Source organism: Manihot esculenta, chromosome 2 (genome assembly GCF_001659605.2).
Source record: "Manihot esculenta cultivar AM560-2 chromosome 2, M.esculenta_v8, whole genome shotgun sequence".
In the NCBI taxonomy this organism is placed as follows: domain Eukaryota; kingdom Viridiplantae; phylum Streptophyta; class Magnoliopsida; order Malpighiales; family Euphorbiaceae; genus Manihot; species Manihot esculenta.
Genome location: NC_035162.2, coordinates 5,099,835 through 5,126,826, shown reverse-complemented (window position 1 = coordinate 5,126,826; position 26,992 = coordinate 5,099,835). Strand labels below are relative to the sequence as shown.

Sequence of the window (26,992 nt, the reverse complement as noted above, 5' to 3'; positions counted from 1 at the left end):
ATTAATCAATAAAATATATTTATAATTAAAAAATTAAATTATTTTAAAAAATAATTTTTTATTTTTAAAATAGAAAATTATTTTATCATTTTATGTGTTTCGAAAATTTTATTAAAATTATATATATAAAAATTTATTAATATAGTTTATTTTTAAATTAAAATTAAAGAATAAAAAATATATTATTTTAATATTTCTTTTATAAAAAATAATTTTTAAATACAAATTATTACATTTGAATAGAGAACCTAAATTTAAAACTTCTCGGCAAGTATTAAGAACGAGCGATGGCAAACTTAAACGGTGTGTTTAGTCAGAGCGTACAGCGTGGGGATTTTAGCGAATAATAAAATAATAATAAAATGATGAAGTTCCGGAAAGCCCTAAAACCCACACTTGGTCTTGTTCACTTCCGGTCCTTTCTCGCAGTTCAAAAACTCTTAAGCAAACATTTCTTTTTTCGCATATCAATAGTACACAATAATCCATTTTTCTTCCTATAAACCCTAAGGCCAAGACGAGGAGCAGAAGAAGATGTCTCTGCGAGTTTTGAATCCTAATGCGGAGGTTCTGAACAAATCAGCGGCGCTTCATATGAACATTAATGCCGCCAAGGGCTTGCAGGACGTCCTCAAGACCAACCTTGGCCCCAAAGGCACTATCAAGATGTAATCCCTCATTTTCTCTTTTGTTTTCTCTTTGTCTGGTTTTTGTTTGTTTACTTGATATGCATTTTATTAGGCTTGTTGGTGGAGCTGGAGACATCAAGCTCACTAAGGATGGTAACACTCTCTTAAAAGAAATGGTTAGTTTTCTTCTCTTGATCTTTCTGCATTGGATTTTCTGTAGAAAAATTAAGTGTAGTGGCGTATGGCTTCAGTAATCACAAGCAGGCCTAGGTCTTTATTCTCTCACTCTTCTATTTTAGATTTACTTATTTGACTATGGATGCAATGTCACTTTTACAATTTGTGGTATGCTTGTGTTTTCCCATCAATTTCATGAATAAAAGTGAAAATTTAGTGTCTGCATCTAAGGAGTTATGATTGCTGTCATGAACGAAATGTAATGTCGCTTGTTGGTTTTATGTATAAATTGAAAGCAATTCCCATAATTAATGCTGGATGAGATTTAAAATGAATGACCATGTGAAAAAAGAAAGGGATCTTAGTATTGGAAATGTTTTTGTTTTACAACCAAGTGGAAAATTGATGAATATTTTGGTGAAAGCTGTTTCCTCCTCATGGTTGTTCAGATATTTACTTCCACTGAACATCTTTCTTTGTATTTCCTTAATGGTTGCAGCAAATTCAAAACCCAACAGCAATTATGATTGCAAGGACAGCTGTTGCTCAAGATGACGTAAGTGGAGATGGTACTACTTCTACTGTAATCTTTATTGGAGAGCTTATGAAACAGTCTGAACGTTACATTGATGAAGGTTAGTTTAAATTCTTAGCAGTTCTCATCCATGTCACCTTGGTCAATTCGCTTGTTCATGCCTTCTCTCCATCTAGTTCCTTCGATCTTTTTTTCATTTTCAACTTTTTGCAATTATATATTGTCCACTTACTTTTATCTTTTCCACTTATTCACTTTATTGTTGAAAATATTCTGAGTAAATGAAGGAATAATTAACAATTAAAGGTTGAATAAAGTAAAAGTTGTTGTTTTCCAAGTCTTGTGTGTGCATGTTTGTGTGAACTTTACAGTGCTTTCTTCATCAGTGAATGAAATAATGATTGATATGAATCATGATCTTCTCTGTTTGACCTCATATCTACTTTACACTTTACAATATATTTAAATAATCCACTTAGAATATATTGGCAAGGTATCTTTTCATTCTGTTGCTCCTTTTCTGTTCCCTTATGAAAAAAGGAAGTTGTAATGGCAATTTTAGTTATATCAGTGGTAAAGGTAACCTTATACTTGAAAATTTTCCTTTTTTAGGTATGCATCCACGTGTTTTGGTTGATGGTTTTGAGGTTGCCAAAAGAGCTACACTCCAGTTTCTTGAAAAATTTAAGACTCCTGTGGTTATTGGTGATGAACCAGATGTAGAGATTCTTAAAATGGTAGCAAGAACAACATTAAGAACAAAGGTAAGTTCATTGTTTGTTTTACTGCTCGTCTTGCATATTAAACTTGCAATTTATGTTATCTGAAATTGACATCTTGTTTCCTAACAGTTGTATGAAGCTTTGGCAGATCAGTTAACTGACATAGTTGTTAATGCGGTGAGTTTGCCTAGCAGTATTGATCATTTAAATGCTGTAACGTCAGGTTTTAATCTTTTATTATCTGGTTAACTTAGCTTTTTTAAATTTGTTTTGAACCTACGGCAGGTGCTTTGTATTAGAAAGCCTGAGGAAGCCATAGATTTATTCATGGTGGAGATTATGCACATGCGTCACAAATTTGATGTTGACACAAGGCTGGTAATCTACACATTATGCTTACTTGAGTTTGCAATTTTTTTGAAATTGTTTGAGTTTATTGAGCTCCAGCTGATATGGAATGGCAGTTGTCTATTTTTGATGATAACATCAAGCTTTGAGTTGAGGCAGGGGATTTGGCTTCTTAGAATTTATGTCATATGCAATATTAGCCTGTACCAAAATTTTCATTTTTAGTTGGGAGATGTCAAATCTTTGTTTGTTTGTCATTTATTTTATTCCAATTTTTTTGGAATCAATTGGGAAGTCATTCAAGCACTAAAGAGGTTCTTTCCTTTTTGCCTTTTAATTTAATCCTCCCTTGGAGTGGTGAGTTATAGGCTTACAGGATGTTCTTAAGCCAGACCATCCTCACGCACGTGACTATTATTCTACCTGCAATGGATGATGATATATGGAAGCAACTGTTGAGAAATGAGAAACATTTATAGAAAATTAGGTTGGCAGAAATGAGGAGGTTAAGATGGGTATGTGGAAATACAAGGATGGATTCAATGAAGAATTTAAGTGTCTCTTGTTAGATAAGTTGAGAGAAGGTAGTTGAGATGGTTTGAACATATATGTTATGGAGTACCACTAGTGGGAAGGCTGAAACAATGTAGTTGTAGTGATTAAAAGTGAGAGGTAGACCTAAGATGAGATGAGGGCAAGTAGCGAAAAATGATATTATCTAAAGACGACATGAAGTGATTAGAATGCAGGAAACAAATCCATATGGCCTACCTGAAATGGTTTAGGATTAAGTGTAGTTGAGTTTCTGGATACTTTTGTATTGAAATATTGGAAAGTGGGATGCATGAAGTGAATCCTTATTTTATTATCCTCCTATCCACTCTACCCCTTTTTTTTCTCTCTCTCTCTCTTTTCCCCTGAAAGATTGTTTTTCTTCTTATGCTAAACCAAATGTCCGTCCGAGCGCAAATCTGATCCTCATTAGAAATTCGCACAATCCAGGCAATTCATATACGAGAGTGCAGCGAGTCCCACAATTGCTTAAGTGTAAAAACAAAGCAATGCAGGATTGTAAAAACAAAGCAATGAAAGATGTTCCCTTTTAGCACTATTTTACAAATGCCTGTTTTAGTTGGTTTCATGGAAATACACAGATCATCATTGATGGTTTGTGGCCTTCCATTATGACTCATGAACTACAATTCTTTTCTTTGAAATTAAATAATTTGCAGATAAATGTATAATCAGTATGTTTTCACGATTCATTTAGGTTGCAATTCTTCCTACTTTGGTGATTACTAAAATGGTGAAAGTCATCGTCAATACTGTGACTGACCTCTGGTTATTTTGCATCCTTGGATATTTTCCAGGTTGAAGGTCTTGTCCTTGATCATGGTTCTAGGCATCCTGACATGAAGCGGCGAGCTGAGAACTGTTTCATCTTGACTTGCAATGCGTCTTTAGAATATGAAAAAAGGTAAAAAGTGACTTGTATTCAGTGCTTCATTTCCAGTTAATTGGATATAGTGCTTTGACATCTTGAAACTAATGTTTATACCATGGTTCTCCTTTGCACCCAAGTGAAATAAATGCAGGATTTTTCTACTCAAATGCAGAGCAAAGGGAGGCAATGGTTGCTGCAGAAAGGCGTCAGGTTGACGAAAGAGTGAAAAGAATCATTGAACTTAAAAACAAGGTTGAACAACTTAAGCAGTATATTAATTTATAACATGGTATATGTGACATTAATGCTTCCATTATATAGCTGCTTTTGGAAATATTGCTAATTATTTTGCTCATGTGCAGGTTTGCTCTGGTAATGACAAAAATTTTGTTGTTATTAATCAAAAGGGTATTGATCCGCCATCACTAGACCTTCTTGCACGTGCAGGGGTAAGTCATGAGATGTCTATAGTTTTATTGATATAGTGCATATGTGTAGTTAATTCATACTAATTTCTGTTTCTAAGCTGGAAATTAGTTAATTGGGGATGGGTATTGAACTATTGTTGCTATATTTTCTGTGGGTAGAATTTATTTTATTACTACAGTTATTGTTGTTGCTGCTTTTTCTTTGCCTTGCTTGCAAATGCAGTGCGCTAACTTTGGCATTTTATAGATAATTGCCCTTCGGAGAGCCAAGCGAAGAAATATGGAACGCCTGGTTTTGGCATGTGGTGGTGAAGCTGTGAATTCTGTTGATGATTTAACCCCTGATTGCCTTGGTTGGGCTGGATTGGTTTACGAGCACATCCTTGGTGAAGAGAAATATACGTTTGTTGAAAATGTGAAGAATCCCTATTCCTGTACAATCTTGATAAAAGGTATTCAAATTTGAACATAACTTTGTACATGAATATGTCCAAGATGTTGTTCTTAGACTTATTTGTCTGGTCAGTTGGGCCACAGGTCATGGCATTTGATTGTCTAGGGCTCTTGTTTGAAATGGTGGAAAATTGGGGAGGGAGGAAATTGAGGTGGAAACTGTCAATATTTTCCTCCCTTCACATATTGGATTGAAGACAACTTAGGGATGAAAATAACAAATATGAAATACTTATCATTTTCTCTCCAACTTGGAGAGTGGGATGAAAGTATATATATATAAAATAAAGTGACTAATATAACCCTATATTTTATAATGTTTTTGAGAAAGATAGGGATCAAATGAAAATTTCACTATTCATAAAATGACCTTTCCCCCTATATTCTCCACTCAATATCCAAACATGAGAAGAAAGTTTATTTTCCTTCCATCATTGATGTGTATTTTATTTTACTCCTTATATTTTCTTCAATCCAACAGTGTAAATGTTGCAGGACCTAACGACCACACAATTGCCCAAATAAAGGATGCTGTACGTGATGGCCTGAGAGCTGTCAAAAATACCATTGAAGATGAAGCTGTTGTGCTTGTGAGTTCTGCTTATAGAAATCTATGATGCATTTGTTTGCTTCCATGCTTGAACAAAATGATTTTCTTGTGTTCTATGCAGCCGTTACTTGTGGTTTAACATCCATAGGCTTGTGAATTGTTTAAATGAGTATTTTGTCCCATAATTTTAAATTTTAAGAACAGTGTATGTTGGATGAATCAATATATAAAATTTATGCATATTATGACTGAGCTTTCAGTTTCGGTATACATTATACTGATTGTACTCTGTAACGAATAAACGTGCATGACTTTGAAATTAATATGCGAAATCCTCATGCTTCACTGAAATGTCTGCAACAACATTTGGACAATGAGGCTCATAATCTAGGTTTCTTATAGACTGAGGTAGAATAGAATGACAAGTAATGGTCCCGAAGGTGGGCAGACAAGTAATGATTTTTGTTTCTCTAAATACAAGATATTTCCATTCTGCTGCTTTTTAGGAACTGCTAATTACTTCATGGGACCAGGGAAGAGGAATAGGGTGCCAAGAGCGCTGGTCTGTGCCATTCAGTTGACATCTGGAGTATTTGTTTTCATAAATGCTGATATATATTTTAGTTTGTATCAGAGTCAGAGAGAATGTGACTGAACATGTGGAATGTAATCAAATGTCTATTCATTAAAATGATACTCCAGACCTTTAGCGGTGTGCCCCATGACTACTGATGAACATGCTCTAAAGTTTTAACTGCAAGTCATTTGTTTTTTGGTTTTTTGTAATTTTCTTTTACTCAGGGATTGATAATTAATTCTTGTCTGTTTACTGTTCTGTTGCAAAATCTTGCTCAAAAAGGTTCATGCTCATTATTTGATATATTATTTGTGGTCCAGGGAGCTGGAGCTTTTGAATTAGCAGCCAGGAAATACCTAATAACTGAAGTAAAGAAAACAGTTAAAGGGGTATGAAATATCTTCATTTTCCCATTATTTGGATTATTATTCTTATGCGTTTCTTAATTTTATACATTGGTGTTTGTTAAACTTGGAGCAGCGCGCTCAGCTTGGTGTTGAAGCTTTTGCTGATGCCCTTCTTGTGGTGCCCAAAACACTAGCGGAGAACTCTGGTCTTGACACTCAAGATGAGATCGTCTCCCTTACGGTAGTTACTATGGAACCTGCCATCCACACTGTCTTTTAACCTGCAAAAACAAAGAAAACTAGTCTGAGTGAGTTTGTTCGCATGTTTATTCAGGGAGAGCATGACAGGGATAATATTGTGGGAATAAATCTGCAAACTGGCGGAGCTCTTGACCCCCAAATGGAGGGCATCTTTGACAACTACTCTGTTAAACGCCAAATCATAAACTCCGGGTATGAGAGACTCACTAGTATAAATTTGGTATTTACTATCCATCACCCACTCCTATCTCTCTTATTCCCTTTCCCCCCTCCTTCAATGGTCCATCTTCCGTTACCATATTATTGCTGCCTGCACACCTTCATTTTATGCAACTTTATTAAATATACTAATAAATTATAAATGATGTGCCGTTTCCCATAGTTCATTAAACATTTCCCAATTCCCTATGTTCTCTATTTCCCAAGTCTTTATGTTCTCCATATTTAAGATTTTGATTTTATGTAATTTAGCTACAATCATGGTGCGGAATTTTGCAGGCCTGTCATTGCGTCTCAGTTATTATTGGTGGATGAAGTGATTCGGGCTGGGCGAAATATGAGAAAACCAAATTAGAACTTTAGAATGCTCCAGTCTGTACTTTTTTGCTTCGGTGAATCCTTCTGCTGTTTTGGTGTGTAATGAATTGTGTTTTGGAGATTGTGTCAGGGGAAATAGCCAATTGTTTTCATGTTTTGGAATTTTGTTTAGGTTATGTGCTTATCCGACTTCTTCCATATTTGCAATCATTCTTTTGAAGTTCCACTATGGAAGGACCATCCGTCGATTAAAATAACACTGATGATGGGTTGGAATGGTTGCAAATGAAAGATTTGGGAATGATTTTAGGGTAATGTGGATTTTGATGTGTTTCGTGTGAAAAATTTAGAAAAAAAAATGAATGTTAATATTTTTTTTAAAAAAATAATTTTGTATGAATATATAATTTATTAGTTTATTAGTCACAACGGGAATGAAAAACCCGGCTAGCTCGTAACCCTTTTCAGTCAATAACCTCTTTTTTGGGGGGGTGAAGCGACGACTATAATTTTGTCTATTTTAATATTTTATGCATAGGGGTGCAGAAATTCAAACACGGCGCCATCGGATGCATGCCACTATCATCACCATGTCCAACTTCTCCAAGTACTTCAAGCAACAGTTCCTGGTTCGAAATTTAAGTATTCTGAATCCAAACAACAAACTTCCTAATTCAATTTGCTCCCTCTTAAATTTTAGGACAGCCGTTACAAGGTAATTCAAAGTTCAACCTGCAAATCCCTAACATGATACTGTTCTTTGTGATGGTCAATAGGAAAAAGCAGGGTTCAAGCCCAAGTGCAATGCAAAAGAATCATCCAAAATATATAACTGGCAGTATAGTTTGTACTTCAAATATTAAATCATCGACCATGTTCTTGAAGAATCTTTTCCGAGACGGCATCATTTGTGCCGCAAAAGGAAAGACTGATGATTTAGATATACGACGTTCAAAGAGTTTGCAACCATGTGTTAAACCATTGAGTTCCTGTGTTAAAATGTTTTGGATTTGATAGTGCTTCAATGGAACTTTAACAAGTTGGAAAATAGGAACCTAAAAACTAGGTTACGTCAGAATGCAGATGAAACGAAAAAATAAGCAATGCAATAAAACTGTCTGTCCTGTTGTTTTCGTCTTTGCAGATAAAATGATACATGAATCCATCTCATTCCAGATCTAATGTTAAAGGGCATTCACTTCATTTCTGGCCTTTGTTATTTAGGCAGTTGACATATACCAAGACTAAAATGCAACAAATTCACTTGTGTAGTCCATTGAGGCAAACTCACACCTTTGCCACATGACTTCTTTCTTCTGCTTCAATAGCTTAAATTAGCTGTCAAGAAAGCCATGGCAATTACAAGCTTACTGGAAATGAATATGAAGTTGTAAAAATTATTAATAATCTCCAAGCATCTTCACTAACATTAACCAACAACTATATGATAATTTCAAGACACGATGACATTTCAACTGGGACACCTTCCATGAATTTTCAGCACTTTCAGAGCTCCATGAATCATGATACAACAAGAGAACCTTAATAACAAACCGAAAACAGAAAAAATATATTCTTGAAAACAGTAAAGTAAATAAAATTTACGAGACGAAAAGACTATACTATAGTGAAATAGCTAATAAATTTATAATAACAGTTCATATATTTTTTAAATATTAGCTAGTTTAATTGTTGCAAATTTAAAACCTGTTTCTGAGAAATGTAACTTTGGTTTATTCATTTTTGTCACAATTTAATTTTTATAAATTTAAATATTTTAACAATTTGGGTTTGTTTAATTTCTTTAGTTTGTGCAGGTCCTTTATCGTCGACTATGGGGTTGTTTCTTTTGGATCTGCGTTTGAGGGTGGTTGGGTGGCTTGTTTCTTCTGGTTTGGGGAGGTTTCTTTGCTATTTCGCGTTAATTTTGGGACCGCACCGATTCGTCCGGTGAGTCACGCTCCCCGCCGCCTCCTGATGTGCTTAATTCTTCTAAGCTGCTTGGGGTTTGGCTGAGGGTCGTTTCTTTCTTGCTTTGGGTTGCATGCATGCCTATGTGATGTGTTTTTCCATGCCTATCCTTTTTGTTGCCGATCTTCTATGGGTTGTCATCGTGTCGATGGTGGTGCTTTCCGTTCTGCTTCTTCGATGATTCTGGCGGTGGGTTGACAATCTCTAAAGCTGTGTCGGTGAGCTGGAGCTGGTGGGCAGCGGTGGATTATGGGTCTGGGCCTGCTTTTTTCATTTGGTTTGTGGTTTGGTTGGTCTGTGTGTGTGGGTGAGCTTGGTTAGGTCTGGTTTGATCTATTTTTGGTTTGGCTCCTTTTGTTTTACCCTCTGTATGAACTAGCCTGTATGGCTATGTCAAATGCAATACTATTAGCATTGTTCAAAAAAAATTATCCCTTAAAAATACATTTATTATTATTATTTTTTTTGAAAGATAGAAAGTGATTAGAATGCTTAATTTTCCAAGTCAAAAGGGTTAAAGTATCCTCACAAGCGTCAAAGTGGGGCCCACTTGGGAATGGTAGGGATTTCATGTGGCACTGCTCACGGCCTTGTAACTTACGCTTCTGGTTTGTGTGGCTAGGGTGCGTTGACGGTCAAACACGGCCAGTTTCTTTCCTCCAAGACCAAATGATCTCTATAACTCCACGGAATCTCCGCCACCCACCACTTGTCGCCTTTCTATTGCACCCCCCCTCCTCGTGACCTGTCGTTTTTTGAAACTCTCCTCTCCTCTCCGCTCTCCTTCCGCTTGTCATTTACGCCTTCACTTCGACGGAGGAGGCTTCTTTCTTCCGTTCTTCTGTCGATCCATAGTCCAAAATCTTGTAAGGGTAACTTTCTCCACTCAATTTCTTCTATTTTCTTTTTGTTTACCTCAGTGTTTTAGATCTCTGTTTTTTTTGTTTTTCCTCTTTTTTTTTAAAAAAAAATTTTTCTTTTGTTTTTTTGCTTTATCTGATTCGACGGATTACTGTGTTTTTTTACTCGATCTATGGAGATTTTAGCGATCTGAGATCTTCCTGCTTCTTGATTTGGTTTGTTTTGCAATGTGGAAATAGTTTAGTAACAGAGGGGAGTTAGTTTTTAGGTTTCTTTGTTTGATGTTGTGATCTATATGGTTCCTGAGCAAGTAGGTTGCTGATGGGGCAGTGAAAGCCCACAATAGTTTGACTTTGGCATTTCTTTTTCATTTCATTACAAGAAATGTGGCTTTTATTTATTAGGTTGATGAGAAAATGTTGGAGAGAATTAAAGGGATTGATAGTTGACTTTGGTTTCTATATTACTTATTCATTTATTTACTTCAGATCATCTAAATAAAATATTTGTTGTTCTAAATCTAATCGGTTTGGTTGTAGAGAAAATCTTGAAAAAAGAAAAAGGAATTAAATTCTTGATCTAGAATTCTTATTGTCGTTACCACATGTCAAAAAGGTTGATGAAGAATGTGGTCATCAATGAAGAAATGGAAGAAATGTCACTTTGTACAGATAACTAAAGCACCGTTTGATTCATGTGATTAAAGAATATCTGATTGTACATTTTTGTGTTTGATGCTAGTATGCTATCATAGTTGGAATTGGGCTTTTGGTTTTCTAGAGATTTTTAAAAATGAAAAATATTCACAAACAGCGATGTCCGGAAGAAATTAAGAGAAACAGATTAATTTTCAGAGTGCTATGTGGATGGTTGGGAAGTCGATTGATGAATGTTTGTTTGTTTGTTATTCTTGAATTAGATGTTGAAATTTGGTTCCAGTTGGTAATTTTGGATCATGCTAAAGATGCTTGTATTGGGAATTGTCGTGCAGAAGTTACTTTTTTAGTTTGATATAGCAAGGATGTCACCTTCAGAACCTTCACGCGAGGAACATGTCTACATGGCCAAGTTGGCTGAACAGGCTGAACGCTATGAAGAAATGGTGGAGTTTATGGAAAAGGTTGCAAAGACCGTTGATGTCGAGGAGTTAACAGTGGAGGAAAGGAATCTCCTCTCTGTGGCTTATAAGAATGTCGTTGGGGCTAGGAGGGCTTCATGGAGGATAATCTCGTCCATTGAGCAGAAGGAAGAGAGCAGAGGAAATGAAGATCATGTCACAATCATCAAGGAGTACAGAGGTAAAATTGAAGCAGAGCTGAGCAAGATTTGTGGTGGGATTTTGAGCCTCCTCGATTCACATCTCATTCCTGCTGCATCATCTGCTGAGTCTAAGGTATTCTACCTTAAGATGAAGGGTGATTATTACCGATATCTTGCTGAGTTTAAGACTGCATCTGAGAGGAAGGAAGCTGCTGAGAGCACCTTGTTGGCTTACAAGTCTGCTCAGGTGGGTAATCAATATGATGTTCTGTCACTTCTTCTGTTGCCTCATTGTGCCCCTATTAAAGTTCATATTGTTATTGGTGCTGTAGATCTTTGTACTTATATGCAGTTACAATGTGTTATTTTATGTTATTATTTCTTAACACAGGACATTGCTATCGCTGAACTTGCTCCTACTCACCCAATAAGGCTTGGACTTGCCCTTAACTTCTCTGTGTTCTACTATGAGATCCTGAACTCACCTGACCGTGCTTGCAATCTAGCTAAGCAGGTATTATTGCTTATCCTTTTTGACATGCTATATCAATTAGACTGTATTTATGCAGTTGTTTGAATAATTGTGAAAGCATATGCTCTCATTCTGCTTTCATTATTTGATTAAACTACAATGTATATGTTAGTGCTTATTGACTTATTTGTCTGGTTATACTTTGTGGCTTAAAGCTGGCATGTAATCTGGAGCTGGTTATACCTTGCATTTTGTTGCTACCTCTTTGCTCCCAGATTCATTTTGTTTACTTGTATACATATTCCCGCCTAAACATTTTTTACTGTATGCGTTTACTGTTGGATGTGTAATGTCTTGTTTTTCTATTGAGTGAACAATTCTTTTAGTGATTTTGACATTTTATTGCTTACCTTTGGGATTCTTTCTTCGTGATAATCACAATAATTATTGGCTGAACAGGCCTTTGATGAGGCTATTTCTGAGCTGGATACATTGGGTGAGGAATCTTACAAGGACAGTACATTGATCATGCAACTTCTCCGAGACAACCTTACACTGTGGACATCTGATATCACGGTATGACAACATGTTGATCTTACAAATGGGTCTTGTTTATTACTTTGTAGAATAATGGTCAGGGAAATAGATTTTACATATTTAATTTGATCACATGACCTGTTTTATATGAACGTGAAGGTACAGATTATGAAATATTACCATTGAACCATACCTATCAATCTGATGCATTTTTACACATTAAATATTTGCACATATACTTATGTGCATCTAATTGAATATGGGATTGGACAATGTCTAATGTTGTCCAATATCTCATTGGAGCTATGCCAAGTTAGTGCTTAACCGATACATAATACTTTGGTCGGAGCCAAAATTCTATATAATGATCCAACCTGGCTTTGAGTTTTCAGCATCTTATTAAATTGATTTCGTAGGTAGTGCATTAGAAGTTGTGTTATTGTTCAGTTGCTTTAGTGTTAGCAACTGGATGACTTTCTCAAGGTTTTTATTTATTTAATTATGTATGTTTGCATTGTGCTTGTGTTATGTTAACGTGTTTATTGATTTGATTTTTAGGATGAAGCTGGGGATGAGATTAAGGAAGCATCAAAACGTGAATCAGGTGAGGGGCAGCCGCAACAGTGATGAGTTAAGATTCACAGGATACATGTACTATGTACTTCTTCTATCTTGCGACCTCTGCAAAGATCCCATGCTGGTTGTTGTAGCGGATTGCCTAATGAATTTGGTAATTCTGAGTGTTGTTGAGCACTTGGAACTGAAATGTTGACAGATTATCAATTCTACTATTGATGTTTAGAATGTGAGTTGGTATTTTTTTTGCTTAGCATGTGATAGTTTTGAAATTAGGAAATTCCCATTTTTCAAATTAAATATGTTAAGTGCAAGACATTGTTGGGTGTTAATTATCCAGTTCCCATCGTTTTAGTTTTCATGTATAGTGGTGCTGGTGCCAAGTTCTTCCATGTAGCATCCTTGTCTTCCTCTGTAGCTGTACTGTGCATTTTACTCGGTTCATCTATGGTATGATCAAGCACTGGGTCTGGTGGTCGGGGTTTTTGTGTTTAACTTTTTAATGATTATTAGGAGTCCTGTTCAGACCCAGAATCAGTCTGTCATCGGTATTCATGTGATAAAAACAGCGATTTTAGCCTTTCTAAAACTTGTGCAAAATAACTTTCCATACAATATTACATGACAACATTAAAAACTAATAATCGTTAAATTTCTTAATGAATTATTTTCAGAACTCGGTAATTTAACATGGTCAAAAAATAAAGTCTCAGTTCTCGACTTGTAAATGAGGTGAGAATAGTGAATCGCAAGTACTGCATTCAGTCAGTATCCACTATACATAATTGTCCACCGAGTGATGAAAAGCTTAATTTTTATTATAAATAAAAGAGTTGTGCTGTTTGAGTAAAAGTATTCGAATAAGATTGAAACGGGAGGACAATGAACCATTGCAATTTCAATATCAAAAGACATCATTTCAACTTTATCCCCATCTTGTCTACTTTCATCTGCTACAATTGTTTTATTGCACATGTTGCTGAAGAATCGTGACGCAGTGGCGGTGGTGACACTAAATTTGGAGGGGGATTCAACAAAAAAGTAACATTACTATATATACAATTCTATTAGAAAATATTTTTTAAAATAATAAAACGAATTAAACATTCTCTATTTTTAAAATAATTTTAAATGTTATTCACTAATAATTATTTAGTTTACAATTATCACATATTCAATAAATATTATTTAAATATTAAAATAAAATTTGCTAAATATGTTTAAGTTAAACCTAAATTCATAAAAAAATATTTTTTCTTAAATGGATAATAAATATAAAGCCTTAATCTAAACTAAGGAAATATATTAAAAATTAAAATGTTTATTAAAATAGTATAGGTGGTATTGCGGCGCGGGGCCTTTTGTTCCAAGTGGCTCCGCCACTGTCGACAGTCTTTCTGGAATCTAATTCGCATGATAAACCCTTTCGCAGTGACGCCATTGCTTCTGCTAGTCTCCCACTAAAAGTCCCCAGTTTTTCAGAAGAAGACGCTAAAACCTTCATTTCATGGCTACTCATACCTCTCTTATTGCCTGGTTAGTATTCGTTTCTTTTCTTCCCTTAAAAAATCTTCTTCTTCTTCTTCTTCTTTACTTGCTTCTTCTGAGCACTTCTTTTATTGGACTCAGGGGCTCAGGTGAAGATGGGCAATTAGGAATAGGAAATAATGAGGAGAAAGAATGGGTCTGCGTTGTCAAAGCTCTTGAGCCCTATAAAGTCCGCTCCGTTGTTGCTGGCAGTCGCAACTCTCTTGCTATTTGCGACGACGGGAAGGTCCTTTTCTCCTCCTCCTCTATTTTATTTTCATATCTACTGATATTTATCGGTGCTAGCTTGCTGAAATTTGACCGTGCTTCTTGTTATTTTCTCAATTGGGTTTATTAGCTGTTTACGTGGGGTTGGAATCAGAGAGGGACGCTAGGGCACCCACCTGAGACCAAGACTGAGAACGTTCCTAGCCAAGTCAAGGCTCTTGCCAATGCTAACATTGTTCAGGTACCTTTATTTTCCCCGGGTGAGGGTCCCCTACCATTAACTGAGCTTCCTTCTGGATAAATGACTGGTATCTAACTTTACCTTTGTGGTTTATTGATTTTTTAAGGCCGCTATTGGGGGCTGGCATTGCTTGGCTGTTGATGATCAAGGCCGTGCCTACGCCTGGGGTAGATAATACTGCTTTTCTTTTATCCATTTGGTCATTTCTTTGCCTGGTAACTTAGTATGAAAATTATTCTGCAGGAGGAGTGCGGTTTGACATTTGGTGTGGCAATTGTTTTAAATTATATTCTTATCATTTGAGTACCAGGAGATTTAATTCATTATTTCTTTGTATCGTCTTTTTGCTGAAATCATTAAAATTAACACCTTGCAGCGTCTATGAGCCATAAAATGTCAATTAGACTTGCATATTATCCTTGCTCTAACTATATGAATGACCATATTTTATCAATTCAATGAAACATTAATCAATTTTTTCTTTTTAAACAAATTAATAATCTGGAGTTTTTTTTCCTCCTACGCATATTTTAACTTGATTAATGAAGTCCTTGGTTTCATATAATAAGTTTAATTCACTTTTTTCTTTGTTAATTTACGATGGAAGGATATTAGTTAGTTATAAATTTAACATTAGTAAAAATGGTACTGAAATTACTCGAAAGTTTAACTGTTGAAGTGTCAATTACCAAACCATAATGTATTCTTTTGAACTGTTCCCAAGAAAAAAAATGGAGAGAGAGAAAGATATCCTAGTGGTACAGAGTTTTACTTTGCTTTTCTACGGAAGTTACTTGTAATTAGTTAATGGTCTGAATTGCCTGAATTTAGTGACTTTTTACTTTTTTGTATTTTTTATGTATTTTTTTAAAAAATTTCCTTTCTCCAAATGAAGTATTGTAGCCCAGGGTTGCTTATTATTTGTGTATCTGTTTGAAAATTGGTGGTGATTGATGAATATGAAGATGTAATGCATGATATGCGTAGGTGGAAATGAGTATGGGCAATGCGGTGAAGAACCTGAAAGGAAAGATGGCACTGGGAGGCCATTGAGACGGGATATAGTGATTCCTCAGCGCTGTGCACCTAAGCTTGTTGTTCGCCAGGTGATTTACTTCTCTACTAATCTCTAATAATTATCCCAAATTTGATCACATTGAAGGAATTGTTGTTGTTTTTTTTCTTCTTTCCCCTTCAACTGGTCATGTGGATACAGTTTCAAACTGAATAGTTCTTTAACTGTGATGTACATTAATAAATTTGAAATGCTTCTGCTTCTTCCCATTTTTCACCTAAAGTGTGGAAATCAGACATTAACATTGGGGAGGGGGTTGGGTGATGTCTCACAGATTGCCACTAAAATCCCATGCACACACTTTTAGAGAATGATTTTTTTTCATCTTGTTGTGGCATGAATCTTAGTATTCTTAGCGAAGCATGATTCACATTTGCATGCTAAAATAAATTCCATAGCACTAAATTGGTTCCTGTTGTAACTGCTGGCACATCAGGTAGCTGCTGGGGGTACTCATTCTGTGGTGCTTACACGTGAAGGTTATGTATGGACCTGGGGTCAACCATGGCCTCCTGGAGACATGTACAGTTCCTTGACTTCCTGAAACTCTCTCTCACATTTTTCTATTTCTTATCTTGTATCCATGTTCCTTTGGAGCATACCTCACTGATTTTTAGCTTTGTTGCATGCTTTGTTATTGTAATATTTTAGTTGCATATATATTGCTCATTAGGTCCCTTTATTTGCAGAAAACAGATATCTGTCCCTGTGCGGGTGCAAGGCCTTGAAAGGGTGAAGCTCATTGCAGTGGGGGCATTTCATAATTTAGCTCTTCAAGGAGATGGAACTTTGTGGGCATGGGGTAATAATGAATATGGACAACTTGGAACAGGGGATACCCAGCCCAGATCACAACCTATTCCAGTCCAAGGGCTCTCTGATCTCACTTTGGTTTGTATTACTTAAATTGCCCAATGGCTTGCTGTTTGAGCTTCTTTTGTCTTCCACTGGATATTGGTAGCTAGCAGAATGCAGTTTGCTTGATTTTATCTGAATGTGCATTGCTGAATCCTTAACATCCTTCAAAAATTTTGATTTCCCGATTCACTTGACTTTTTATTCCTAGAAAAATTCAATTTGGTTTATTATCTTTAAATAAAGATGCTCATTTTCTAGCAGCAAGGAATTTGGAACTGTTCTTTTGAAAATTTGGCCACATATAGTTTGGGGTGGTCTATTTATACTCCTTGCCTTGCTCAAGTTAAAACTTCAATTTGGTGCACCAGTTAGGGCTTAAATATGTGATATGGGCTCATTTGCTTAATTCTTCCTTGATTTCATAAGACCTTAATTCCTTTAGGTACTGCCATGCTTGCAAGTTGCAACTATTAATGACCCAGCTAAGGTAGGCAAAGGGTGATACATGACAACAAAATAAATAGCGCAACTGAACTGTCTTGGCATTTTGGCAATGGTTTGCTAATATCTTTTAGGAAAAATTACTACTTAGTCCCTATGGTATATATGGAAACTCACTATTTTGAAAAATGTATTAAAACATTCTTGACGTTTTAAAAAGTCTACTAGTTACTTCCTCCGTTAATTTTAACTGTTAAGTATTGTAAAAAAAGTCTAAAATGTCTTTAATACTGAGACTAATTAGTAGACTTTTTAAAAATTTGAGAGACCAACTAATAAATTTTTCAAAATCATAGGAACTAAATAGTAAAATACTTAACTAAATACTAAAATACATAACAGCTAAACTTAAGGGATGGACTACCTACTAGACTTTTTAAAATGTCATATACATTTTAATGCATTTTTCAAAATCGAGAGACCAACTAATGAGTTTTTCCATACCATAATTGAATAGTAATTTTTCTATCTTTTATTTCCATCTCTGCTATTTGGTTGTCTGTGAGATTTTAATTTCTCTCTTGTTTCCATCATCTTAGCTACCCAGTCTAGAACTTTTTCCAAAGAAAAAAAATGTAAAAAATCTTCTGGTTGCTTTTATTTCATATTAGAAGCTTATAAGAGGCTTCCATGGAAAAACAGAAAAATAAAAAGGAGCTTGTAGGAGGCAGCCATTGTTTGTTAGCACCTGAGGGTTGAAGATGACTGTGCTCTAAAGATTTTGCAACTGATAACTTCTGATAAAACCCTAAGTATCTGTTCACTTCCATATGTCAACAAATGGATAGAAATATATTTGACATATGGGATAGCTTGAATCTTGTATTGCTTATTAGTTTAAAGTCCTTATATTTGTCGTTAACATGCATTTGAGGTTGGTGATTAACAGGTGCTTGTTTTTTATGATATTTTTGTTCTGCTTTGATTTACTTTGCTTATAGGCATTATATGTATGTGCATGCCTAGGTTGATATTGCTGCTGGTGGATGGCATTCTACTGCACTAACTGATGATGGAGAGGTACTACTGCATTTTAATATGCTTAAAGGTCTCTGCATTTGAATTTAATTATTTTTGTTTTTATTATGGCTGGTAGGTGCAACTTCAAGTGTAGCAAAGAAGTTTATGATGGTCTATATCTAAACTTTGAAGCTCCCTTGTGAAATCATTGGGAACGGCGACAAGGTTGGCTATGACCAGGAGTCATTGCCCATCTTTGTCTCTGCTCCTATTGGAATTATGATTTTTTTTGTCTAAAGCCTCAAATTTCTCTTCATTCTTATCTTGTTTTGAAATTGTGTTCAGTTTAGTTTCCCTATTTTGTATATATAATTTCTCCTATTCTATTTGGCTTTATAGTCAGTCTAGTCTGGTTGCTGGCTTCTTATAAATGGTAGTGCACTGGATTGGATTTAATGGATAGCAATGGGATAGATATTTGGTCAGGCTGGGCTCGTAAGTCCCCCAAGTCCTATCTCCGGACCATTCTCTCTCTTTTCAAATTCTTCAAGATGAATGAATTGCATGATTGCAATCTAGAACTCAGATTTCCCGATGACAAAACTCTGATGAACGTTAATTTCTCATGCTTTTCATTGTATGTTGTATTATATGACCCCCAGTGGTTGCATGCACTGTGCACATAGCCAAATCAAACTTTCTTTGCCTTTTTAGTTTGTAATTGCCTTAGATGATCCTTGAGTTGTGAATCTTTGCAACTGAGAATAAACTTCTGCAATATCCATGAATATATTGCAGGTTTATGGGTGGGGCAGAGGGGAACATGGGAGACTTGGATTTGGAGATAATGACAAGAGCAGTAAAATGGTGCCTCAAAAAGTTCATCTTCTAGCTGGGAAAAAAATTGTTCAGGTACCGTCGTGGATAGCTATGAGTGATACAATCCTATATGCACTTCATATACAAAATATTTTATTTTATGTTTCCTTAATTAAGCTTATCATTTCCTTTAACTAATGTTTCTCAAAGGATTGAAGATAAGAGCCATTCGTGATATATTAATAATGTAGTTTGGCATTAGGAGACTTCTAGAGATTAAAGGGACGCTTGATTAGGTCATTGTTTCTATGTTGATAGTTATCATGATATTTATTGGAGGATTATGGGCATTTAATAAATCCAAATAGTCATTTTGTATGACAATCTACATCGACCTTCTATGAAATCTGTGCATCTGTTCCCAAAATTGTAGGTGCAGCTTGTAGAATTATGTGTTGTGTATCCAACCATTTTTAGCACAGAACTAACTTCTTTCATCAAGTAATACAATCATGTATTTTCTCTTCTATACTATTTGTGAACTTTGATCCCCATTCTAACACCAGGGTACAGTATAAATGAGTTATTCCTTACAAAGGTATAGAATATCCTTAATACTTCGAATATTTCCTGATTAAATATATTTATGGTAATCCAGGTATCCTGCGGTGGGACTCATTCAGTTGCGTTGACTCATGATGGACAAATATTTTCAGTAAGTAGATTCAGCACGTTTATTATACCAATGGCATGACCATTGAATGGAAACTATGGAATGCAACATTATTTCTTTTCCTTTGGGCCATTCATATACAATCAACACCACCCTCCCCCTCCCTCAAAAGGAAAAAAAAGACGAACATTTTCAACTGAAACCATCCCTGGATCAAAGTTGGGTTTAAAGACCGAGAAAACCAGCAAGTCTTTAGGCTGCATACGGCAAAAGAACATGTGTTAGGCAAAGGCCCAAGCCAGATGAAAAATAAGGGGCGCAAGACCTTCCTTTTACAGAGGAGGAAGTCTTATCCCTCAGCTTCGAAAAAAAAAATAGCGGGATCAGACATCAAGAGAATAACACCGAGTGGTTATCTCTTCCAGTAAAAGAGGAGGCTGCTTTCTTCATTATGTTATGCCAGTGGGCTGAGAGTGGGCCTCTTGCCCTAGCCTGGTCATTTATCAAGGCCTTGGCAATTATTAGTTTAAAGTTTATTTCGTTGTTTTGGGTTGATTACTAGGATTTTAGGAGTGTTGTTAACCAATCCAAAAAAATCGGTTTGCTGATATTTCAAATAGAAGCAACCAATTAAACTTATGAACGATAACTTTGTCAGTTTAGGGAGTTCTGCTCTGATGAATGCCTTGGATGGTTACAGATATTTGCTTCATTGTTTGTTCAATTTGGGCCATTTTGACTAGGATTGCTTTCAAATACTTGTATATGCTGACTGGTTTTTTGCTGGCAGTTTGGTCGAGGTGACCATGGACGGCTTGGATATGGGAGGAAGGTGACAACAGGTCAACCAATGGAAGTGCCAATTGATATCCCCCCTCCCAGTAATCTTAGCGGCAGTGAAGCTGAGGGACATTGGAAAGCTAAACTTGTTGCTTGTGGGGGACGCCATACTCTAGCAATAGTGGAGTGGCAACAGACTGATGGATCAAAATAATTATAAAATATTTTTATTACCTTACCTTTTGTTAATGTCTGATTTTGTACAACTAGACAGTTGAGATAAACTTGTAACAACATTACTATACGGAAAACAATTTCTCTTCGTTTTTCTAGTGATACCCTTTGTTTGAAGTATGAACCTTGCTGTCTACTGATTGGTGTTCATATTCTTGTGGAGCTTCCAGTTATAACATAACTACAGTAAGCGAGATGGGTGGTCGAAACCGACCCTTTCTTATATACTGGCAAACGAAACCTACAATAAACCTGAAGCACGCACCAGCATGAGTACCGCAAGCACAAACTGTGCAGGAGAAGTTTGTAATCAGATTCAAATAGCCCCAGGAGGGCTACTCTTCTGGGGTTCGTTGCCCATGGCAAGGCCACGGCCATGGTCGCCTTCATAGCTGCGGAAACCAGGTCCATATCTTCTCTTGAACATCCCAGCATGGAGCAGCAGCAGACACAGCAACTGACTAAGGAGTGATATTACGATCAGTGCTTCCAGTGTTTGCTGCAAAAGATCACTCGTATCCTTAAAAATTATTATGACAAAAGAGGGCTTGGGCAAATTCACAAGTGTTTACCAAGCGTTTTCCTCTATGCCCTCCTAAGATGATCTCCTTGCATGCAAATCTGTAACAAGACACCTATTGGATTACAAAGAGAAATGAAAATACATAACGTATGAAGAAATTGCAGGAAGTTATGGAACAAACACCATAAAATTTCACATGATCCAACTCTAGAGACTAGGTAAACTTGAATTTGCCATCAGAATCGAGCTTGCTTATACCTGAAAATCCAAACTCAATTGAGCCTGACCTAGATGCATGAATATGATGCTCAAATCCAAACTCAATGGAAGAAAAAGCAAGTAATCATTGAATGGGGGTCTGTTCCAAGTTAAAGTTCAAGCAGGAAAAAGATGAGATAATTATATAAATTTAAAATACCCAAATGCTAGAGCAGTAATAGCCCAGGAAATAGTTGCTAAAGAACTGGCACAGGCCAAACTATCACTTCTCCAAGCACGAAAGTGAATAATCCCAACTATCACTGAGGTAGCACCGATTACACTACCTATCAACGCAAACACCAACATGAAGCTTGTCGATGGATTCCCACCCAAATCTGCGAAGGAGATCAAACAGTTAAGCCAACATCAAGAAGACAGTTACTTAAACTGTCAGAGAGAGAGCAAGAGCAACTTACGTGGGTGATCCTGTTCGCCATTGATGTATTTGTCGAGAGACCAACCAGCCAGTCCAAGAACTATAAGATAAACGATGAAGTTCGCTGCTAAAAGAGGACCTATCAAGTCTCTTTGAACCCTCCCTGGTGCCATGATGATCTCGACTCAAGAATTGGACAACGTACACATTCAGAAGACAGTAGAGGCCTCCGGAGAAAAGATTGATCTGTTAAAAAAGAACAGAGGGTCTAGGATACGTGTGGGTACCTGGTGAGGAGTGAGGAATTTTGACCTACAGGTGTATGTTTCTTGAAAGGCAAGTGTCTTTAACGTAAAGGCTCTCTTCTCTCTTGCTTGTTGCTCACCCGAGTCATGTCCATAGTTTGGGTGTTTTATCGTCTTCCAATCCATCCGTCGCAGGCCATCTTTTTTCCTTTTTTTTTTTCTTTTTTTAAAAAAATCCTTTTATTAGTGAGAAATTTATTAGCCTCTCCTCGTAATTAAAAAAAAAAAAAAACTATTCTCCATAAACCGAATGTGACAGCTTATGAATATAATTAGTAATTTAGTACGAAAATTTTAATTGCTTTTAGTTGGGAATTTAATCATTACATGCTTCCAGAATTCTTGATGAAATTCAGTTTATGCCTGTCCACAAGGTTGAAGATATGTGGTTGGAAATGAAATTCACCGGCAGCTCCAGAACTGATAGATCACTACAAAGAAATTATTTATTGCTATAAATACAGATGTCTGTCCTTTGTTTCCCAGTTGAAACAGCACCATAGGCACATCCCACACAAAGGTATTTGCAATGTTTTCAAAACCACAACAACTCATCAGGTACCTCAGAGTCTAGAGGAGGTTCCATAAAGAAAAGTAAAGAACCTAAGCAAAGAATGAAGACGGCGAATAACACAAGTGATTTACAAGGATTTGCACTTCTTCTAAGAAGCGCAATGCCTTCATCTTGGCCACTTCCCGAAGATGCATTGTCCAGCTGCAGTGTTGGGCATATCAAAAATCCATACGCTATGCCAGTTAAAGCTGCTCCTAAATGAGTCCTACAAAATTTAACAATTACAAATATTAAATGGATTAAAAGAGAGTATTCTGAGTTATTAAGACAACTGAAATAATAAAATTTAAATGCATACCAGTCATCAATTGGACCAAAATGGCTCAGTATGAAGCTAAGACCAGTTGTGATTATTGCCTTCTGGAACATGCTCTCTGAAACATCCTTATCAATTACACCTTTGTTTTGTACTTGGTAAACGAGCCAAGCTCCAATTATAGAAAATATTGGTCCCTGCATACATATATGAAATCATTGGTCTCTATTAAAGAACTTTAAAGGCTGTAGGTAGAAGAATCAACGTCTGTCATATGTATGCAGTATTAAAGAAATATGAAAAGAAAGAGAGAGAGAGGCAATGCAGCTTACTGTTCCACCAACAGTTGGCTGTGGTGTATGAAGAAAGCTTGTCAGGTTGCCGGAAATTCCCCCGAGCAAGTATATCAAGAAAAACGTAAATGAACCATAACCTCGGCAAACTTGTGGTCCAAATGTAAGAAGTGACCAACATCCAAGAGCCACATGAAACACCCCTGAGTGCTGCATTTTCCCATTTACTTGTGAGAGATAACGTGACAGAAATTTCAAAGCCAAATCACATTAAATTTGGCAAAAATAAACAATCGCTTGGTCTCGACTTCGAGCCCCAATCGCTAATCGTAAACTGTTGCTTGGATGATTAAGAGAATTTTACTTCATTTCTTACAAATTTTTTGCATAAAATATGTGTTCTAATGCAAGTTTCATTTGTTAATCAAGAGAGATGGAAAAACAGTAACAGAATGGGAACACGAACCCAGTTGTCAATCTTGTACCAGAAACATTGGTGTCAATAGCCTCCACCATTCTCCAACCAGGATCAAATCATTTATCTTTGCTCCATAGATTAATGGGATAGAAAAGAGCTCAAACTCAGAATTTCTAACTGGACTGGCTATTTCAAACAAAACAACTGCAATGTTTATAGAAGCCAAAATGCTTCTGCATGCAAAATTCACAACAAATAGAGTTAGAGATGTTATTAGCCACATTCTATTCTGTATCAATAATAAAAGACATGAATTTACTTACATTAAATACAAATCCGAGGTTTCATCATTTTGATGCAGGACTTGAGATCTCCCAGAATCACTATTTACATCCCTTTGGCTCAACTTAATGAAACTTTTTGGCTTCTCCTCATCACCTCTTACATAATTTTCATGATTTTCTGCTGGATTTTCTTCAATAGTTTGGCCATCAAAAGTAGATGAAACATCTTTTCTGGAGATTGCATCTGAAGGCGCACACACACACACACAAAAAAAAAAAATCAATTATTTTCAGAGGTTATGCCCAACCTTTTATCAATAAATATTAAACGGAAGTATTAAGAAATTATGTCTAACCTTTATTAAGTTTGCCAAGATAGGAATCTAGAGTTTTCAATTCCTCCTTTGTATTGATTTGTCTGCTTTTATCCAGTAACCCCATTGTCTTCTCAGGAGAACTTGAAGATTGCTGAGTTGCATTGCCTTGTAATTTTCCAAAATAAGAATCTAGTAATCTCAGTTGCTTCTGATTAGTACTAGTCTTTGATAAATGTGATGCCACGTAATCTTCTCCTTTTAAATTCCAGACTTTATGCAGGGCCAATCCTTCAATGGTGTTGTGGAAATGCAGAGCACCTTGAATGAGAATTGCTCCTTCTCCTCTTGTCTTCGTTTTCATGGAAATATCAGCACTAGGATACAGACAGAGGACTTGCCACCGCTTGCGTGCACTACAAGAAAGTGGAAAGGCATAACATAAGCACGTGAGACCTCTCTCATGCTGTCTTGCTGAATTTTGAGGGGGTGGGATCGCTTGTTCTTTGTAAGGAATTTTGCAGAAAACTGGAACTACAGCCATCTAAACCTGAAAGTAAAGGGAAAAAAATTCAATCGGAAATTGCAGCAGAATTTCAGACAAGACACAGAAAATAAAACCCTATAACAGCAAACCCAAAATCAAAGTTCATTCGTTTCTTGCTTTCAGAAGAACAGAGCAAAACAGAGAACGAGAACAGAAACGCCATGAGAGGTAGATTCACAGTAGACATACCAACAATATGAAATCTAACTGGTACTATTAGCAGATATCTCTTTACGTGTTGATTGGATTATAGGAACATGATGATAATAATGTAATCTCCATAATTTCAAGGTTGTAAGAAAGAAAAGACTAATATGTTTAAATCATAAAATCTAGTTTTTGATGCCTTATCTTTGGTGGCCCATTGGAATGCTGCCACATGTGACAGATACCAATCTTAAACCCTATTTTGAATTGGGTTTGCCCCACTGTAGATTTGCTATGAGCCCAGTACATTTAGTGAACTAAAAGCCTTTGTCTGTCAACTTCATATGCCATTGTAGGAAGTGGAAAATGACCAATTTATTCCATTTTTAAGAATGCTTCCTTCCTCTTTCTTCTTTCTTCTTTCTTTTTTATTAGAGAAATAGAACTGACTGACCAATATTACTAATAATCTTTAAAATTTTATATCTGTAATTTTTTAAAAAAATTAAAAATAAATGAGTATTACTCTGGACATATTTTAAAATTTATTAATATTAATTATATCAAAGAAAATTAATTAGTTATTTGAGAGAAAATAAAAATAACAAAAATTTAAGAATTATTTATATTGGTAGATGTAATCAATATTATGAATAATTTTTAAAATTTATATATGTAACATCAACGGACTTTCACATTTATATTAGTTAAAAAAAATCTCAATTTATAAATTTTTATATTTATAGTTTAATTTTTTAATAAAAAATACTTAAATTTTAAATTTATTATAATTATAATAAATTTTTAATTAATTTTGATCATATTTAAATTAGTCTACATAACATAATATGTGTTATTACTTTTATTATATGAATAATTTAAATTAAATTTTAGTTAAAATATTAAATTTTGGAGAACAGTCTATTTTGGTTTGAAACTTCTTCGTAAAGGAATCAGTCACAATGTGGTTTCTATGAATGAAATATTCTTTTGGACAGATTCATGGCTGTCTATAGGACCTTTAATTGAGTTCGTTTTAGTGCTTGCTTCCCATTTGAGTCTATAAAATAATATTCGCAACTACTGGATTGAGGGTGTAGGATGAAATTTGAATGTATTGAGGGAAGTTATTTCCCAAAATATTTTGAGCTTTTTACAACCGTTAACTCTGTCTAATGGTGTTAAGGATGTTGATGGCATGATTTGGAGTATAAACTCATCGGGTAGGTATTCTGTTAAATCAGGATATGAAATTCTTTTAAATTCTAATGGGGAAGACCATCAGCGGGTTTGGAAATGGATATGGAAGGTTAGAGGAAAACATCGAGTTAGAATGTTTATGTGGGAGGTTGCTCATGGAAAAATCATGTGTAACATAGAGAGGAAGAAAAGAGATTTCACTAATTTTGATGGTTGTGGCTTATGCTCTTCTGCACCGAAAACGATCTTCCATGCTTTAAGAGATTGTCCTTTGGTAATGCGATTGTGGAATCAGCTTAGTGCTGAACAAATTGAGAATAATTTCTTTCGTACCAATGATGTATTTAGGTGGCTAGCCTCTAATTTACAGGGTATTGATGCTCAGATCAATGCTGTTTATTGGGATATTGTGTTTGCTGTCGGTCTATGGTGGCTATGGAAGTGGCGAAATTTCTTTGTATTTGATCGTGATTCTCACCACTCTAAGATCTTGTTGAATTTTATTTTGAAGGATGCTAAAACGGTTTAGGTGGCATGGCAGAGAGACTCGCTGCACAATGATGGGTTGAAGTATTTATCTTTCATTGCTTGTTAACCAGGTGGCTTAAGATGGATAACGGTTAACACATATAGTAGTGTGAATTCTCGTGGTGGAGGTTGTGCTGGTGTCTTCAGGGACCATTTCGGTCGCTGGCTTGACGGTTTTACGCTTACTTTGGATAGATGTGATCATTTGGAAACGGAGTTGTGGGGGATTTATAGTGTTTTAAGGTTGGCTTGGGAAAGAGGGTGGAAGAAGATTAAATTACAATCTGATTGTACAACTGCTGTGGCTTTAGTTCAGGGACAAGGTTAAAGAACTCTCAGACTTGTTAATTTATTAAGAAACATCAATAGCCTTCTGCAGCAATGT

General features: G+C 35.8%; 5 protein-coding genes across 9 annotated transcripts; 3 read left to right on the top strand and 2 right to left on the bottom strand.

The window, feature by feature from the left end:
• Positions 1–380: 380 nt before the first annotated feature.
• LOC110608113 (T-complex protein 1 subunit zeta 1) lies at positions 381–7,170 on the top strand. Its single transcript, XM_021747325.2, has 15 exons — positions 381–668; positions 742–805; positions 1,306–1,441; positions 1,954–2,105; positions 2,193–2,240; positions 2,349–2,441; positions 3,782–3,888; positions 3,993–4,107; positions 4,218–4,304; positions 4,531–4,735; positions 5,232–5,326; positions 6,184–6,252; positions 6,344–6,451; positions 6,545–6,663; positions 6,970–7,170. The coding sequence occupies exons 1-15, from the start codon at positions 535–537 to the stop codon at positions 7,043–7,045; spliced, it is 1,608 nt and encodes a 535-aa protein (XP_021603017.1). The 5' UTR covers positions 381–534; the 3' UTR covers positions 7,046–7,170.
• Positions 7,171–9,655: 2,485 nt separating this feature from the next.
• LOC110608147 (14-3-3-like protein) lies at positions 9,656–13,046 on the top strand. Of its 3 annotated transcripts, none has more exons than XM_021747361.2 (5): positions 9,656–9,845; positions 10,832–11,347; positions 11,492–11,614; positions 12,032–12,148; positions 12,668–13,046. In XM_021747361.2, the coding sequence occupies exons 2-5, from the start codon at positions 10,862–10,864 to the stop codon at positions 12,734–12,736; spliced, it is 795 nt and encodes a 264-aa protein (XP_021603053.1). In that variant the 5' UTR covers positions 9,656–9,845; positions 10,832–10,861; the 3' UTR covers positions 12,737–13,046. The 3 variants fall into 3 exon arrangements, with proteins under 3 accessions (XP_021603053.1, XP_021603047.1, XP_043809965.1); XM_021747355.2 differs by having other exon boundaries at positions 9,663–9,851; XM_043954030.1 differs by lacking the exon at positions 9,656–9,845 and having other exon boundaries at positions 10,817–11,347.
• Positions 13,047–14,033: 987 nt separating this feature from the next.
• On the top strand, positions 14,034–20,683 carry LOC110608139 (ultraviolet-B receptor UVR8). Its single transcript, XM_021747348.2, has 11 exons — positions 14,034–14,221; positions 14,315–14,459; positions 14,571–14,681; positions 14,788–14,848; positions 15,669–15,787; positions 16,193–16,278; positions 16,446–16,647; positions 18,082–18,135; positions 18,874–18,987; positions 19,553–19,609; positions 20,358–20,683. Exons 1-11 carry the CDS (start codon positions 14,193–14,195, stop codon positions 20,559–20,561), a joined length of 1,182 nt encoding a protein of 393 aa, XP_021603040.1. The 5' UTR covers positions 14,034–14,192; the 3' UTR covers positions 20,562–20,683.
• Positions 20,549–22,329, bottom strand: LOC110608161 (membrane protein PM19L). 2 transcript variants are annotated; one of them, XM_021747371.2, is made up of 4 exons: positions 21,782–22,329; positions 21,523–21,700; positions 21,154–21,202; positions 20,549–21,101 (listed from the first exon to the last, which is right to left on the bottom strand). In XM_021747371.2, the coding sequence occupies exons 1-4, from the start codon at positions 21,912–21,914 to the stop codon at positions 20,898–20,900; spliced, it is 564 nt and encodes a 187-aa protein (XP_021603063.1). In that variant the 5' UTR covers positions 21,915–22,329; the 3' UTR covers positions 20,549–20,897. The 2 variants fall into 2 exon arrangements, with proteins under 2 accessions (XP_021603063.1, XP_021603071.1); XM_021747379.2 differs by having other exon boundaries at positions 20,549–21,080.
• A 143-nt stretch (positions 22,330–22,472) lies between these two features.
• LOC110608124 (RHOMBOID-like protein 9, chloroplastic) lies at positions 22,473–25,079 on the bottom strand. Of its 2 annotated transcripts, none has more exons than XM_021747335.2 (7): positions 24,922–25,079; positions 24,228–24,735; positions 23,911–24,115; positions 23,655–23,820; positions 23,209–23,379; positions 22,919–23,073; positions 22,473–22,825 (listed from the first exon to the last, which is right to left on the bottom strand). In XM_021747335.2, exons 2-7 carry the CDS (start codon positions 24,727–24,729, stop codon positions 22,582–22,584), a joined length of 1,443 nt encoding a protein of 480 aa, XP_021603027.1. In that variant the 5' UTR covers positions 24,730–24,735; positions 24,922–25,079; the 3' UTR covers positions 22,473–22,581. The 2 variants fall into 2 exon arrangements, with proteins under 2 accessions (XP_021603027.1, XP_021603033.1); XM_021747341.2 differs by having other exon boundaries at positions 24,822–24,969.
• Positions 25,080–26,992: the final 1,913 nt, after the last annotated feature.